This window comes from Urocitellus parryii, chromosome 2 (assembly GCF_045843805.1).
Source record: "Urocitellus parryii isolate mUroPar1 chromosome 2, mUroPar1.hap1, whole genome shotgun sequence".
In the NCBI taxonomy this organism is placed as follows: domain Eukaryota; kingdom Metazoa; phylum Chordata; class Mammalia; order Rodentia; family Sciuridae; genus Urocitellus; species Urocitellus parryii.
In genome coordinates, this window is record NC_135532.1 from 181048732 (window position 1) to 181067281 (window position 18550).

Here is an 18550-nt window from a genome sequence, read left to right on the forward strand (position 1 = left end):
AGAGCCCAGCACAGCACCTTGCATATGACAAGTGCTCAGTAAATGTCAGACGAGTGAATAGTTTATCTCAACCTTCGTCTTCTCCTGCAGCCTTTCAGGCACCCCAGATGATAAATATGCATCTTCCACTTGTGGGCTCACAGCTGACCCTTCTGCCCCCCTCTCCCATACCAGGAAAGTTCAATCCAGTCATTTCAGGCCAGAGATTCTGCTTCTGCCAAGTCTTCCCACACCTTAAAGCCCTCTTTTTCTCACCTGCTGGCCCAGTTGAAATCTTTATAATTCCCTATCACACAATATCTTCCCTAGCTGGTCCCTTGCTCCAGTTTCTGTTTTCTCCAAGCCATCTGTCATATTATTACCACCCTTACTTTTTCTGTAGCAAAATTTTTTTTTCAGGTCCTTCCCTGCAAACACCGTCTATATCTCATATCTTAGTAAGACTAAAACCTAAACTCTTCATACTTTCATTTGAGACTATTCCTGAAGTTTGACCTTCCCAACAGTTGAATCCCAGTGCATGTGAGCCTCAAAATAATCATATTAGTTGTGCATTTGCCTACTGACGCTCAACTGTCCTGTTCCTCCTTATCTCTGTCCCCAGATTCTACTCACCATGTAGCAAACTGTTCTAATTCCACCTTCTCCACAAAAACTTCTCATCTCTCCCACTACAAATTCTGTCTCCCTCTCCTGTGCCCATGGCACTGTTGGCTTTATGCCAGAGCCCTAACCCAAGCCTGATTTGGGATAAACCATGCTTTGCATCTATGTCCCCAACAGACAGTGAACATCTTTATGTCTTGTCTCTTTGTCCTGCACAGTGCCTGCCATATAGCTGGCCTCAGGAAGGACTCACTGAATGCCATCAAACTGCTGTTTGGAAACACCATACATTTAAGGAGCTGCTTTTTTATTTTCAACATGCTGCTGGGAGAGAGGATTATTAATCCGTGGCTTTTGGTTCTTTTAAAGCAAAGACCACAAACCACCTCTGAAGCCAAGAAAAAGATATGATTAGAGGGAAACACTTTAATACCTTTAATTCTCTGAGTTTGGAAGAACAATAAAATGCTGGCTTCCACTAGATTATTTCTTCTTAATTAAAAGTTATCCTGATTCTTTTGAAGCACACAATTTCTGGTCAGGTCAACAAACAGTAACCAACACTATCCTACCCTCCCTTCCCTGCCTTCCTAGCCCTTCTCCTGGAGTTATGCAACCCTTGAGGGTGGCATACTCTTCAACTATTTGCTCTGTGCTCATAATTAGATTGTCTAGACAGGAGATGTTGCTGGAGCAATAGGAAAATATTTTACAAGGTGCTCCACAGAACCACACTTATAACAGTGATTAGAACACACTGAAGACGCAAAGCCAGCAAAATCAGCCTGGGCCACGAGCCGATTTCATCCTAAAGCAGAGGCCCTTTGAAGCTCTCATCTGAGGAAGAGATGCCAAATTAGAACTCTGAGGACAGGGAGCAGCTCCCTGGCCTTTAGATCTGTGAGAGCAAGGCTGAGCGGATAGAATAATGTCTAGCTGCCCTCCCCATGTCCTCCACATGCTGACCCTAAATCACCCAGGCAGGATGAAGTTTGCAGCTTTCACCAGCATCTCCAAAATGAGATGCTTGAAGGTCACAGTAAGCAGTTTCCAGGACCTCACTTCTGCAGCATGGTGTATCCTTTTTATTTTGCAGAACTCAAATGTAAACAGCACAGAGAGATACTCACAATGCTTGCTCTTACAGGAAGACATTTCTTGGCCTGACCTCCTCCTTCAGCTTTGTTGGCATATCAGTGTGACAGCAACAATATTTTCCAACAGAAACCCTCTTAAGAGAGATCTTTCACAGAAGGAATTGCTTAGGTAAAATTATTTAGTTCTCTAAGATGAATGACTTTTGAAAAATTGCTACACTGTTAAGAGTACTGCATTTCAATACAAAAAAAAAATAAAAACACCTTAGAGACTTAATAAATTTGGCAAGAGAAGATTTAGCAAGAAGAACCTTTTAACAGGAAAGTAAATAGGGCCCAGTCCCTGAATCCTAAATCTCTGTAGTTCTGTCAAAGTTATTACATACATTGCATCACTTAAATTCTTAGTACATACCAGGTATTCTTCTAAGCACTTTATATGTGTGATCTCATTAAATCTTCAACACAGACCAAAGAGATAGGTAGTACCCCAATCCTGTCCCCAGTCCTCAGTAGAAATGAGGAGACTGAGGCCTGAATTGTTAAGTAACTGTTCCAGGTGGCCAGAAGCAGATCTGGGGCTGGCTCCCAGCCAGTCTGACATCAGAACCTGCTCTCCACATTCTACAGAGTTCTGATGGGAACACAGATAAAGAAAGGGGGCCTTCTTACACTCAAAAACTTCAATGCATTGGAGTACAAGTATGAATTGGGTGTATGACAGAATGAGGAGGCTATGAAATCAAAGGATCTCATGCTTCAGATTCTACCACCATCTGTTTTCAGGACCAGTCATTGAACCACTTAGAATCTCATTTTCCTCATTGTTCTCTCTTGTGGTACTTTTGAAAAAGCGGGAGAGGTGACAAATAAATATGGATTTATTAGAAACCCTTAAATGAATTTAATGAATAAAATGTACTTTTATTTTACCATTATACGATTGACAAAGAATTTTCACATTCATCATTTAAGTCTACAACGACTGTGCGAATTAGGCCTGGCAGAGATTTTTATTTATTGATATTTTTTTAAATTGGAAATTTACACCCACAAGAATTAAAGTTATTTTTATTTTACAAATTTAAGTGACAAGAAAATAGTGTGACTAAGATCAGTCACATCTCTAACTTTATGATTAATTCACATAGAATCATAGTCTAGTCTTCCCCTTCTGCCTCTACTTTTTTGGTACTGTTAGGTATGGAAATTTGTTTTTAATTAAAATCTGGAAATGCATTCACTTAGGATAGAAATGAGATTTAGATTTCCTTATCATTTCAGATAAGGGAAGATAGCAGAAGGTATGTACTAGCAACTAGCCACCCTGGAGGGTAAGCCAGGGCTTTCCCCCTATTTCCTGGTTTTATCTCTGGTGAGTCCTCTGAAAAGAGTCTGGCTTCATCTCACAAATAAATGACACACAGCTGTTGGTTGTCTCTTGCCACTGCCCTTTCCCTCCACATGAAGCCAAAGGCAAGCAGAAAAAATGCAAAGCCACTGTTCTGTAAGCAATGGTGCATGGGAGACACTGGCACCTCTTCTGCTAAGTTCCAACAGTCTTCATAGTGCCTTCTTCATAGAAGCCCAGTGACTCTAACCCGAGAGGTTATCTTGATCCAGAGGTTCAGAGGGAAAGGAGAAGGGAGGGGGGCCAAGGAAAAGAAAGAGGTAAGGGAAGAGAAAGAAAGAAAGAAAGAAAGAAAGGAAGGAAGGAAGGAAGGAAGGAAGGAAGGAAGGAAGGAAGGAAGGAAGAAAGAAAGAAAGAAAGAAAGAAAGAAAGAAAGAAAGAAAGAAAGAAAGAAAGAAAGAAAGAGGAGGGAGGGAGGGAGGGAAGGAAGGAAGGAAGGAAGGAAGGAAGGAAGGAAGGAAGGAAGGAAGGAAGGAAGGAAGGAAGGAAGGAAGGAAGGAAGGGAGGGAAACTGAGAAGGATGAAAGGTCAGGAAGAGGAAAGTAAAGAAGAGAGAAAGGGAGAGAATGTTATTGATCCACATTAAAGAGCAATGGACAGGGAATTGGAAGAATAGGTTTTGAGACCCAGCTCAACAGCCGATGGTGCCTGGATCCTGGAATCTCTTTCAGTCTCACCTTTCTCATATGTAAAATGCCAGTGATCAGTCCAGCTTGTTCCTGGGTGCGAAAGGTCAAATTGCACCGGAAAGGCACTTGAGAAACAGCATCAGTATTACTACCTACAGCCCGTGGGTACCAATGTGAAACCAAGGCAGTTTCTTTTAACAAGGGAACTTGCTCAGACTCTGTCCTGGTTTTTCTTAGGAATCAGTTTCTTATTGTTCTGTGGCTGATTTTCCCTTACCTCCCACTCTGTCCTCTGCCTACTGCTGCCTCACCCCAGACCTTATAATGGTGACTTAATGCCTGAGGAGGGCCAACTCAGCTGGAAGTAAAGATAGCAATCAAATTAATCTGCTTAGTTCCATGTTAACAAAAGCTTTAATCTGGGAGAAAATCCGAATTTGTTAATACCTGGTGTCTAGAAGGCATACTACAAAGTGCTTTCATGTTGTGACATTAGAGCCTAACACTGAGACTGTTAACTAAGCAGAATGCCATTAATGTCACCTTTTAATGTAGAAGGAAATGAGGTTAATGGCTGTAAAATTAAGACTGGAACCCAGGACTCTACTCCTAGTGTAGTACTCTGATATGGAGGATTGCTAGAAGTCCCTTAGCAGTCCTGAAGCAACCACCTTACGTCACCCATGCTTCTCCCCAACACCACCACCCCCCAGACCCCCCCATGCCCAGCAAGCCCTGCGACACCTGACAGCATGCCAGCTGCTGGCACGGGCCTTCCCACTCTAAACACAGAATGTGGATCTGGACAAGGCTGCATTGGTTAATTAGGAGGCCTGGAATTACATCAATTCCCAGTGGTAATAATTGGATGCTTCATAGGAAATTAAATAAAATATTCCATAAAAATGAAATTTGTCTGATTAAACTAATGAAAGAAGAAAAGCAAAGGATGGGAACATTGGGGAATAGTAGAAATATGCAGATTTCTCATCTTTCAAAGTGCAGGTTTTATGCTTATTACTTCAGCATGTCAAATGGAAACCTATTTTTCAAGTAAACAAACATTAAAGTAACTAATAATGATCATTATTAACAATTGTAAAAAAAAAGTATGATGTAGAAGCTGAAAAAATAAAAATAAAGTGGTTTTATGTAAACCAATTTCTTTTTTTTTTTCCTTTTTTTGCATGACTATGGATTGAATCCAGGGTGCTCTACCAATGAGATACACTCTCAGCCCTTTTTTTATTTTATTTTGAGACAGGGTCTTGCTGAATTTCTAAGGCTGTCCTCAAACTTGCAATCCTCCTGCCTCAGCCTCTCAAAAAACTGGGATTATAGGTATGCACCACCAAACTTGGCTAAATAAGTTTCTATTAGGAAGGTACTAGATAATATTCAGAAAAGATAGGACCAAAGATTTTGTGTTGTTACAATTAAAAATAAACAGATTACAAAACTATATTAGGGGTTGGGGTTGTGGCTCAGCAGCAGAGTGCTCGCCTAGCACATGCAAGGCCCTAGGTTCGATCCTCAGCACCACATAAAAATAAAATAAAGGTATTGTGTCCAACTACAATTCAAAAATAAAATTTACAAAAACTATGTTAGAAGAAAAATTCACTCAATAGAAAGCTAAGTAAGTAGATAAAATAGCAATATATATTAAAAATATAATAATACAAAAATTGAGATGGCAGAATTAAGACACTATCATATGAACATCTGTAAAGAAGTTAAAATCTTACTAATTGAAAGAAAAAGATGCCAATTTGGATTACAAGTAAAATTTAGTTATATTCTATATGCATGCAAGTACACATAAAAAAAAAGATTCAGAAAGCTTAAAGTAAAATTAGACAAAGATATAACGAGAAAATTCAAAGAAAAAGAACATAAATGTTGCAATTCTCAACAGACAAGGCATTAGAAGAGATTAACTTTATAATGGAAAATGAATTCACCATCTACAAAGGGTTGTCCATAGAACAACACAAGATCCACATTCATAATGTAAATTGATGTAAAATAATCTGCCATCCTAAGAGGAAACTAAATTATTCTACTGAATGACAGATCAAGTAGTGAAAAAAAGTTACTACTAAATAAATAGGCACAAATAGAGGAAAGATAAATAGCACGAGGACTCTGGATCTGAACACTATTTATCAAACTCAAAACAGGGAAAGCAGTGACATAACATTAAAGTATTTATGAAATCAATAAAAAAAACTACTTAAGTGTAAAAGTACCCAGAAAATTATAGAAAGAAGAAAAAGTAAGAGAAGTTTATCTTGTGAATACAACGTAATAAAATGAAATTAATAATAAAATTGAAAGGGGTAAAAGCTTCAAGTAAAAAAGTTATTTCAACCTATTCTCAGGTCAAAGAGGAAGTGAACAAAGAAAAATAGCAGGGTGTATGAACTGTAATAATGAAATACTATTACATACATGGAAAATTGACATTGAGGGAATTTAATGTATAAAGCTTACATATCTAATAAAATGACTATAAATGAATCAAAATTCCAGGAGAACATGCTGAAAATTGCAACACACACACAAAAATAAATAAATAAAAATTAAAATAAAGAATGAATGAATGAATGAATTAAGGAATAATGTGCATAAGTGTCCCAAATAATGAATGAGAAAGTAAAAGAATTCTATTATGAACAAGTAAACTCAACAAGGTGGTACTTTGAAAATAATCAGCCAATCAACTGTTCATTTGCTAATTGACTCTTTATATAAGGATTAAAAGTACTATGTACAAAATAATCTTTTTTGTTATTTTTAATAACTTCTTTTATTGCTTTCTCAATTTAATGAATACATATAAATCTAAAAAACAGTATTTTCTAGTAAGATATAGAGAACAAAACTTTATCATAAAAATCTAAATAAGCCAATACTATAGATAAAAGTAAGAATGCTGTAGTGAGTTGCCTCTAAAATTACCAGCTACAGGAATTTTCACAGGTGAATCAAAACAAACTTCTACTACCAGATGAAGCCATTTCTTTAGCTGATAAAGTCAACAGAAAAAAACTTGATTAATAAAGAAAATTAGCTAATAGTGACACAAGCCTGCAAGTATGGACAAATAAAACTATATGTAATCAAACTTAGGAATATTAATACAAAAATGAAATATTAATAAAGATGTATTAATTCCAAGTGGAATTCTTATACTGAATGTGCAGAAATCTTTCAATAATAAGAAATATGTGGCATAGCTCACCATTTAAATTAGATCTGAGGAGGAAAATAATTTTCAAAGATCTATCAAGTCCTGAAAAGCCATGGCGTAACCTCAAGTGCATATTACTAAGTGAAAGAAGCCAATCTGAAAAGTCTGTGTATTATATGATTTCAACTACCCAACATTCTAGAACAGGCAAACTATGGAGTCAGGTAAAATATCAGTAGTTTTCAGGGATTGGTTATAGGTAGGAGTCAATCAGAGATGATGTTGAACAGCCTGCAATGTACAGATAAGTTTCCCAACGGAAGAACTGTCATGTCCAAAACATCAATGAGAAACTGTGAAACTGTGCCCTAAAGCAACCATAACACATTTGTATATGCTATAGCTAGAAGTCAATAGATTGGTTGAAATTCAATGATGGAAAATATTTAATCCAAAGAGGAGTAAAGAGACAACAACAATCAAACAAAAAACAAAAAAGGAACACAGAGAACAGATAATAAATGGCTTCACTCCAATCACATAAAAAACTATCAAAATGGGAAAACACTCAAAAGGCAGATATCATCAGAACAGATTAAAAGCAAGATCTAATTACGTGATCTCTACAAGAAACACACTTTAAATACAGACTTTCTCACTAGTAATCCTAGTCTAAAATAAGGTAGAGAAAAGGAACCCAGAGGTAATAACCAAAATGCATGAAGAGTTACAGGAAAAGTGAATATGTAAATATAAATAAATATTTGACTATGTAACAAAAATAAATAACTGCAAGATCATAGATAAGCAGACAGTAAATGGATAAAGAAGATCTGCTATGCAAAGAGTAAGTATAAAAATGAAGAAGTGGCTACAATAATATCTGATTTTAAAACAGTCTTTAAGACACTTAGTATTGCCAAAGATAATGAGAAACATTTTACAATGAAAATAGGCTCATTTTTATAGAAGAAATTCTGATTGTCAATGTGCCTAAATCTAACAGAAGACTCTCAAAATGCATCAAATAAAAATCAACAAAATTAAAGTGTGTACTAGAAAATCTCATAATAATATATTTTAACAACTGCCTCAGTAACTATTATAAAACTAGATAATAGTCAGTAAAGACATACTATGCTAATAAATTAGGATATTATATTTATAGAAAATACAAATAGAATTCTTTTCAATTGCACATGGTACATTCACAAAGATAAGTCAGAGTTTAGCCCATAAAATAAATCTCTATATATTTATAAGAATTCAAATTAAAGACAGTAGTTTCTTTTAATTAAAATTAAGTTATATATTTAGAAAAGCACAAAATATTTGAAAATGAGCCAATGTAACCTCTAACGTATTCATGGGATTTTCAACAAGAAAAATTAGAAAGTATCTCTGGGTGAAAATAGAAATATAACATATCAATGTCTATGTGACGTGGCAAAATGAGTTCTCATAAGAAAATACATAACTCTAAATGCTTCTATTTGGAAATTATGGAAAAAACTATAATCAAAACCTTGGGTTCCACTTTAAGCAGTCAAAAAAGAAGAAAATAAAACTCAAAGTAAGTAGAGGAAGAAATAACATAGAAAAGAGTAGAAATCAACTAAACAGTAATCAGAAAATTAGTCAAATTAAAAGAACACATGTTCTCATCAAAACTGACAAAATTGATGAGATCATCATCAACAACAACAAAAAATAAGGACACAGATCACCATTATTAGGAAAAAAAAAGAGGAAACTGTCTTACCATTATTAAAGGGCAATAGGGAATATCAGTAGCAACTTTATACCTTCAGATACAACTTAAATAAACTTCACATCTCTTTAAAAATATAACTTACCAATTAAATTAAACCAAATAAAAAATATAACTAAATCAATACTTATAAAACAAATAATTTAAAGAACTTTCCCACCTAGAAATAGATAACCTGTCCCACATGAATCCCTTCATAAACTCCATCATACTTTTAAGGAAAGATAAAATTTAAGAAAGTAAAAGATAAAATTCAAGAAAATAAAAGATGAAAATCTTTTAGAAAATAAAGGAGAGAATACTTCCTAACTTGTTTTATGTGGGCAACATATTCTAAATACTAAGACCTAGTAAAGGCATTACAAAAGAATAAAAATAACAGACTAATTCCACTCATGAACACAAACACAAAAGTACCCAATAAAATATTAGCAAACTGAATCCAGCAATGAGCTTATATCAGGAATGAAAGACTGATCTTATATTTGAAAATATTTATAAATGTGATTTTCATTTTACATGCTAGTAATCAAACCCAAGGCCTCATACAGGCTAGGCAAACTCTGTACCACTGAGTTACATCCTCAGTCTCAAAACAAAAATTTTTTTTAAAAATTAGGCAAACTGATGTAAAATAAATATTCATAAATATATAAGTTCTAGGAAGAAGAATAAATGGAGAGTAACTCCATCAGATACCAAAACATAATAAAGATTAAAATAAAGCCTTTTTTTATTTAAAAAAATAGGTAAATGGAATAGAATTGAAAACCTATAGTCACAAATACACAAAGTAGAGTAATATATGACATAGCTTCATTTCAAATCATTGGGGGAAAGGTGAAATCTGAATAAATGATGCTGAAAAATCTAGCATACCAGCTGAAAAGGTGATTACATCTTTTCCTTGAAACAGGAAATTTAGATTAAATATGTTTAAATGTGTCTAAAAATAAAATTATGTAACCACTAGAAAAAACCTTGGAAATTTATTTTACGATTTTATTATGGAGAAAGTCATTCTTTAAAAGATACAAAGTTAGAAGCATTAAAATACTGACAAATTTGACACTTAAAGGTCACAAAAATAATATCATAAAGTTAAAAGAGACATGAAAAACTGGGAAAAAATATTTGCAATGTATCTTCAGAAAACAAATGAAGTTTTTTGATACATAAATAGCACTGACAAGTCATTAAGGAAAAAAATCAGTATCTTAATAGAGAAAAAATAATGGGTTGTGGTATAAAAAAAGTCACAGAAAAATAAATAAAATTACTTTCTAACTAAAGAAAAACATGTTAGACTCCCTTCAAATTCTACTGACACAAATTTTAAAAATAAGATAATTTTCATCATACACAATATTGGTTAGAATGTGTATCCAAGAATATTTCAAGGCTTTGTGGGAGCATGAATTGATATCACCTGTTTGGAAGGCAATTTGGCAATCTATGTCAGTTAATATTCACATGACTTTGACCTAATAATTCCACTTTTGGAAATCCACATTACAAATCCTTTGCATATGTGTGTAAAATATGTCCTACAGGCAAGAATATTTATAGCAGCATTGTTGGTAGTACTTGAGGTAAAAATAAATATTTATTTGTCGATGTGGTGCTGGATAAATAGGTTAGACTTAAAACATAATATGCTGCACTATTAAACACTGAGATTGATCTACATAAGATTAGACAATTTGTCTTCAAGGTATGTCATTGGACACAGAGCATGAGACAGGACAGTTTATGACATGTGCTCCCCCTGGGTAAAATAACACACAATAAATAAGCACATACGGATAAATACTTTGATATATGTATAAATACCCATGTATATGCACAGAAAGGGTTTTGTTCTTTTATGTTTATAGACCATTCCTTTAAAAATAGACAAGAAACTATTATCATTTGTGGCGAGAATATTGGACTGAGGGTCTGGGGTAGAAATGAAAAGTCTTAATTAAACATCTTTTGTGATGTTCAAATATATTTTTCCAATGTATATATTATTGAAAAATCTACCAGTTTTTTAAAAGTTTATAAACTAAAGGAATTAACCACTTCTTTGACTTGTGAAAAGAATAAATAAAAAGTAGATTTTCAATATGGTAAGCTTTGCATAAGAAAAACCAATCACTTGATAAAACTGTGTTTTTTCACCAATACCTTAAAAAAAAATGACACTTGTCCTTGCGGAGCTCACAGTTCAGTAGGAAGAACTCACATTCTATCTTAGACGAAGACTGTTGTCCTAGGGCTTAAATCTAAAATGTTTAGCAAATGTGCTTCTTTCCAAGATCATACAGGAACGAACTTAGTTCAATAATCCTTCTTTATAGAGCTCACTCATTCCCTCCATAACTATCAACATCTCTGAGACAGTTGATCTCCCGGTACTGAGCTTCCAGGGGAGACTCCCAAAAGAAAGAGCTATCAGCCATCTTGAGTTCTATCCGCTGGGCTTTTCAAAATAATCTGAATTCCCAAAGGTGTTACACATTTTCTTACTTCCAATCTTTTGACTAAGTTCTTCCCTTTACTTAGAATGTTAATGCTGGTTCTTAGATTTTTAAAATTTTATTTGTTCTTTTTAGTTATATAGGGCAGTAGAGTATATTTTAACATACTTATACAAGCATGATATCATATTCTAATTAGGATCCCCGTCTTATGGGTGTGCATGATGTGGAGATTCACTGTAGTATATTCCTATGTACCTATAAGAGTCCTGTTAGAGTCATTCCACTGTCTTTTCTATTCCTATCCCCATCCCTTCCCTTCATCCCCCTTTGTCAAATCCAGTGAATTTCTATTCTCTTCCACTCCCAGCTTGTTATGTATTAGCATCCACATATCAGAGAGAACATTTGACCTTTGGTTTTGGGGGATAGGCTTATTTCACTTAGCATGATAGTCTCCAGATCCATATATTTACCAGAAAATGTCATAAAGTAATTTTTATGGCTGATTAATATTACATTGTCTATATATACCATATTTTATTTATCCAATTCATCTGTTGAAGGGCACCTAGGTTAGTTCCACAGCTTAGTTATCGTGAATTGAGTTGCTATAAACACTGATGTGGCTGCATTGCTGCAGTATGCTGATTTTAACTCCCTTGGATATATACCTAGGAGTGGGTATAACTGGGTCAAATGGTGTTCACATTCCTAGTTTTCTGAGGAATCTCCATATTGCTTTCCATACTGGTTGCACCAATTTGCAGTCCCACCAGCAATGTATGAATGAAGTTTTCCCCCCCATCCTCGCCAACATTTGTTGTTGCTTGTATTCTTGATAATTGTCATTCTGATAAGGGTGAGATTATTTTTCCCTGGCTAAATCCTAGCTAAAAACAAATTTTGGCTCAAGTGCTCCCCCAGAAAAGTAATCCTAACTATGGGCCCCATGGATTGGGTTAAAAACCTTTCTTCCTTGTTCTCACTGCTCTTCCTACTTTACAGTTGGCTAATTACTTGTCAGGTTCTCCTGTTAAAGTGCACATTTGCTTAAAGGGGCTGGGACAAGGAGACCTTTGGTGCCTGACATAGAGTAGGAACTCAATAATTTGATGCATTCAATTGCAGAATTTCACTATTTCCCTCAGTTCTCCAAGCATACACTACTGAGTTGACTTTGTTACTGATTTCCCTGCCTGCCTCTCCCTACTGCACCCCTTCTCCAAGTCTCAGACACCATACTCACTTGTCCAGTGAAATGGCAGGGAAGACAAACTTGCCCAGGCAGATACGATACACAGCACTCAGGGGAACCCGCTGCACCTGCACACAGCTGAGCATGATGAAGTCATATTTGCAGATCAAGAGTGTCTTGTCTGTGACCAGCAGAATCTTCTCCTTCTCGTTGTTCCAGTGGTCTATCCTGCAGGGGTCATCACAGGGCATAAAAGTTGATGACATGGCCTTCCCAAGTTTAAGACAATGGCATTTGCTGAAACACCTAGCACAGAAGACAATGAGGTTGGATCATATCTGAGGGAAGAGGGACTGAACAGTATCTAAGGTCACCTCCTCTCTCTCTCTCTGAACCCATGACTAATTGTGGAGGGAAGGTAGGCAATGACAGGAAAATGTTTTATCATCACAGAACTCAAAGTTGATTACCCACGGCAGAATCCATTAGAGGAATACCAAGTCTGCATCCTGTGGCATTGGACTGATGTATACATCTCCACATCTTCTCTAGGAAGCCTTCATGGAGCACATCTTCCTCCAAGGACACCCCAAACAGCTCTTTATTCTAACTCACAAAATTTACTCACTAGTTTATGCTGATCTCCAACGGCCACATCACTATCTGGAGACTTAACCCCAAATAGCTCTTTATTCTAACTCACAAAATTTACTCACTAGTTTATGCTGATCTCCAACGGCCACATCACTATCTGGAGACTTAAACAGAGGCCAAAATTATATAGAAAGCTCATATCCTTCTGGTAGAAATATAGCTGAACAAGTGAAGTGGGATTCTTCAAAATCAACACTAGATAAATATTCATTGATTTTATTTGCTTCAGAATTGAGAGTCCTTCAGGGCACACACGAGAAATTCTGAGAGTTAAGAATTCCTCCATGAAAGAACAAGAAGGAATCAGAACAGTGGTTTCTGGTTAGAAAAAGTGAACATTTCTGTAATTCCCCTGACCCACAGCACTTTTTGCTGCTGTTAGTCTTTAGGGTAGCATACTTTGTGACCTCTTAGAATTGTTTCAGCACATTTCATACTAAAAGGCCAAAAAGGTGTGTTGGCTCAACGGGAAGACGAACGGGAAGAAACATGAAAGAGCAAAGGAGATGTAGAATACAGAAAGAGGGAAAAGCCACAGATGGAGGAAAAGAAGGATGAGATCACTAATTGAAGTCCTGGTGGATGGCAGTCATTGAATATTTATAAAATTCTCTCTACATCCATCCTGACCCTTTGAGGAAGGTTATATCCAAAGTCCCTCTGCTAAACTATGGTGATAGACTTGGCACCCAGTGGAAAGAAACAGAATAGAACCCCATAGATCTGTTAAAATCTTGGTTCTTTGGATTCCACCCCCTCTAACACGCAGTGGTATTCAACTCCTACTCTACAGAGAGAAAGAGAAATCTTGATAGTCTGTTTAGCACTCTCAATCTTAGTCAGGAAGAGACGAGAATTCTGAAATGTCTTCTCAGAGATCTACATAAGCTTCTCTAAATAGATCGTATCTACTTAGCAGTACGTTATAAGCTGCTGCCTAATAAACCAGACTTGTTTTTAGTCTAAAATAACTGCTGCTTTTGGTTAAATGGTTTTACTGAAAATGTCAGCACTCCATAATGAGATTTATTTTAAAAGGTAAAGGATTCCGGGGGGGAAAAAAAAAGGAGAATTCTTTTTAGGAACACAGAGTGCTCTGCTGTGACATAGACTCTGCATAATTTACATGCCGGAATGTCTGAATTCAAGTAAACACACGGGCTTATAAATAGTTTAGGGCCACCATCTCTAGCTCTTGGGTGGTATATTTATTTATTTAGACTTCAATCACACCTTTTTTCCCTAAAGCACTCATGCAGAAAACACTGAATTACATATTCCTGATATTAATACCCTTGAAGTTTGGATGGCAAGAATAACAATAAATAAAGAAATACAAATAACAATGATACATTGAGTTTGGGCAGCCCAAAGGTTTACAAAGTCCTTAAATAACCAAGCTTTCATTGAGTCCCCATAATAACCCTTTAGAACTAACTGAATGTTACCACTCATTGTAAAGACAAGGAAACTGAATCCCGTAGAACTTACAAATGACTTGCCCAGGGTTTTACGAATAGGATATAAGAGCATGGGGATCTGACTCAGATACTGAGACAAGGGGCTTGCTTTCTCCCTAGTGTCATCACCTCCAAAAAGAGGCCCCTTTGGTGTGCTGTGCAAGTGTCATTAAACCCTGGGAGGAGCAGATGTGATAACAGGTACCACTCCAGGAACTGTTCCCTCCAGCAACTCCTTCCTCAAAACATCACTCATGACTGTCCTATTCCAACCTTGTCCTTCTTTGGTGTTCCCTGTCTTGAGGAAGAACTCTCTCTCCATCCAGGTGGGCAAACTAGAGACTTTGGGGTTGTCCATTGCTTCTCACACTTCCTTACCTCCTGTGCCAGTTCCTATTTTATTCCCAGAATGTCTCTCAAACCCACCCACTACCCTCCCTCTCCATCCCCATCACCCTGGCTTGTATTCCATTACTTCCTGCCTACACCACTGCCCTCATGCTCTCACTGTGTCTGGGATGCTCACCACCTGGACCTGGATCACCTATATCTGCTCTTGCACCCTTCCCACATGCTACTGCAGGGAGGTGACTCTTCAGATAAAATAAATCTCCTCTCTACCTCCCCACCTTGGCTTTGCTCACCTCAGCTCTCTGTGGCTCTTATGAGAAATGACAAAAAATTGTTAACCTGCTATGTACACAACCAGAGATACGGAAAATTGTGCTCTATATATGTAATAAGAATTGTAATGCATTCCGCTGTCATATATAAATACAAAAAAAAATGTTAACTAAAATGCTTTGCAGTGTTAAGCCTCACCACTACTTCAATCTCATCTCTGGCCAAGTCGCTCTGCTCTCTCCTCCTTCAGCTCATTTCAATTTCTTGGTTTTCAACATGCACCCTTCAACTAAGGGGCCTTTGCACCTGCTTTTCCCTTTGCATACAATGTTCTTGCTTATCTTCATCAACTAATTAACTCCTACAGAACTGACCTCCACCACCACTTACTCCAGCACACCTTCCCAAACCTCTGTGTCCATTTCTCTTCTTTCCAATATACACTTACATAGCCCCTACATTTCCCTTTTATGGTACTTGTCCCAGCTGAAACTTTACAGTGATGTCTATGATTATATAATTCATGTCTCCTCTTCTATGCTGTAAACCCTGCAAAGACAGAGTCAGATCTTCCTATTGTGTCTCCAAGGTTGTAGGTTTCAAAAAAAATATTTGTGAAATGAACTAGGTTGCTCTGTGCAACCTTGGCTTGGCTCATGCTGCCTGGGGAATTCAATGCTTGGTTTTATACACTGAAATACTCCCCCATAAAGTGGCACAATTAAAAAAATAATCAGGGGGCTGGAGTTGTGGCTCAGTGATAGAGCCCTTGCCTAGCACATGAAAGATACCACATAAAAATAAATAAATAAAATGAAGGTATTGTGTCCAACTACAACTAAGAAAAAATTTTTTTAAAGAATCAGTAATGTTGATGACATAATAATGAGAAAGAGTAGGATACACAAGCTACATACTGTATAGATGGAATTTTGTAACAATGGCAGCAAAATAATGTACACAGCCAATTTTAAGGTTGATTATTTTTGAGTGGAAGGATGTCAAATGTTTATTTTAATGCTTTTCATGCTTTAATTTACCAGAGTTGAATCCATTCTATAAGAAATATATTTTACCTCTACAAGAAAAGAGATTTTTGAAAATAAAAATACTACCATCATTCAGGTTCCCAGCACAAGTATTTCCTATCTTATAGAGTCTTACCTTTCTTATCCCCAAGTATATGTCCTCTCTCTTCCTTTAAATACACACAAGCCTGTATCAGTGCCTCCACTGTGGCCCTAGTCAGAACGTTCCCCATATTATAGTGATTTCTGTATCTATTCTACCTATTCCCTTTACACACATTAAATGGGAATCCATCCAGCGTAGAATCCATTTATTTTCATATCTGGGTCTCTTCCCTGTGCCTAACCAGAGCCAAAAAGAGAACAGGGACTCAGCACATAGGTAGGGAATGGAGTGAAAAATAGAACCATGAGATCTATCCCCTCTGTTCTGAGAGCCAATGTTTCCTGCAAAGGATTTTTCACCACTTCTTGTTTGTCATTGCTGTTCCTCAGCACAAGCACCCCTGCCATACATGATGGGAAGGAGCCTAGATCTCAGGTAAGAAGAGGGTACCTGAGGAGTTCAGTGCCTGCAGTTTCCTAGGATGATAACAGATTCACCAGCAGAGGGCAACAGCGAACTAGCAATGACAAGCTGGACCCATCCTGTAAGTTTCCAGGGACCACCACCCAGTTGTTCAGATTATCCCAGATGCCTCCCTAGAAGCCCCAGCCTCACACCAAGAATACTTTCAGTTGCTTTTTAAAAAGACTGTACCAAATCAGTTTGTGGTTTTGAAATGATTTCCTTCCCTGAAAGATTTTCTTCTAATAATATTCTCTCAATATCTTCCTTCTCCTATTTTTCTCTCTCCCCCACCTCATCTCTCTCTCTGTCTCTCTGTCTCTGTCTCTGTCTCTCTCTCTCTCTCTCTCACACACACACACACACACACACACATACACACACACACACACATACACACACACACACACACACACACACACACCACTCAGCAATGATATCTTTCCTGATACTGAATGCAGTGACTATCTGTGATTTGCATTATCAATCTTTGAGCACACCCCAAGCCTCTTAGGATGTCCAGGTCTTGGAGTATAAGACAGTGTGTTGGCTAGCCAGGAATCAGCATCCCAGGAGGAAAACACTGACTCATTCATTACACACATTTCCCCTGAGCATCCATTGCGTTCCAGACCCTGAAGAGAATCCAATTCGGGTTTGCTCTTCAAACACAAACAGATGAAAAATGCATGGCATTAGAGCAAAGCAATTTCCCTGCCCCTGAGTTAAGTGGAGTCTTGTAAAACCTTTAGCTAAATAATCCACATACATTTCTTTCACTTGTTTGGTTATTCTTTCCTAGGGCCTCTCCAATTTGTTTAAAATAGGAGACCCTCAAAGTAAATTCTGTATTCCAATAAAAATTTTATGCCACAAACCTTCCTTGTTCACAGTTCTCCTAGGCTGGCTCCCTATGATGTGTTATTTTCTCCCTGCTCCTCTGTGCTCCAGTCATGGGCCAGGCTTTGTGCTCTTTACGGGGAATACTGAGATTTTACTACTCTTAAGGATTCCACAAGACTCTCCTATGTAAGGAAAAATACATAGGGAATAACAGTGTGGCACCCAAAGTCACAGTGAGACTTGATACAGGTGACTTGAGTCCATGGGGGAAGAACCAGGCCTTGGAATTGGCAGTCCCCTGCCCACAGGGTGAGCAAAAGGAGTCCCAGGCATCCATTTGACACCTTTAGAGAAGGTTCTTTTATTACCACTTCATTTCTTGGTGTCAGTGAAGCTCTCAGTGTTGGAAAAGCACAAATACAGATTATTCTTTGTAATGGGAACAAGGATAGAACTCAAGAGTGTTTATTCGTTTTTTTTCAACACTTTTAATATGCACTTATAATAGGGCAGATAGAGTCTCTTCATAAAATATAGAGAAGACCTAAAAATATCCATTTATGAATGTTCCAAAAGCCATTTTTCTCCTGAGTATGGGAAGTATTATCAAAGGTTTCATTAGATTCAGTTGACTGTAGGGGGCAAAAATAGTCATTTTTACTTTAGGAAACAAAGGAGTTTGTGAGTTCTGAAAATATAGTAAGAACTACAAGAGAGATTTTGAGTTGAGAAGAAAAAAATATGTGTGTTTGTGTGTGTATAAATCGGGTCTGGTGCATTTGAGATTTGCACATACATACAAATAATTCTACTGTGATTATAATAACAGAAGTCCCCAAGTATCAAAGGGTCTGTCTGGGATCAAGTACTGTGCCAGATGCTATGTATACATTAGCTCTTTTAATCATTACCAAACAATCCTGTTGAACACAGATAAGGAAGCTGAGTCCCAGCAAGGTGATATGGACTGATTGTTTGTGACTCTCTAAAATTCCTTTGT

The 18550-nt window shown here is 36.9% G+C and overlaps 1 protein-coding gene across 1 annotated transcript in view; it reads right to left on the bottom strand.

Moving 5' to 3' along the window:
* The window catches only part of Tprg1 (tumor protein p63 regulated 1), a 104394-nt gene that overhangs the window by 56597 nt on the left and 29247 nt on the right, over positions 1 to 18550 (bottom strand). Inside the window, exon 3 of the mRNA XM_026389410.2 lies at positions 12425 to 12601. Within this exon, the coding sequence (XP_026245195.2) occupies positions 12425 to 12601 (177 nt within the window). The remainder of the gene's footprint in view (positions 1 to 12424; positions 12602 to 18550) is intronic.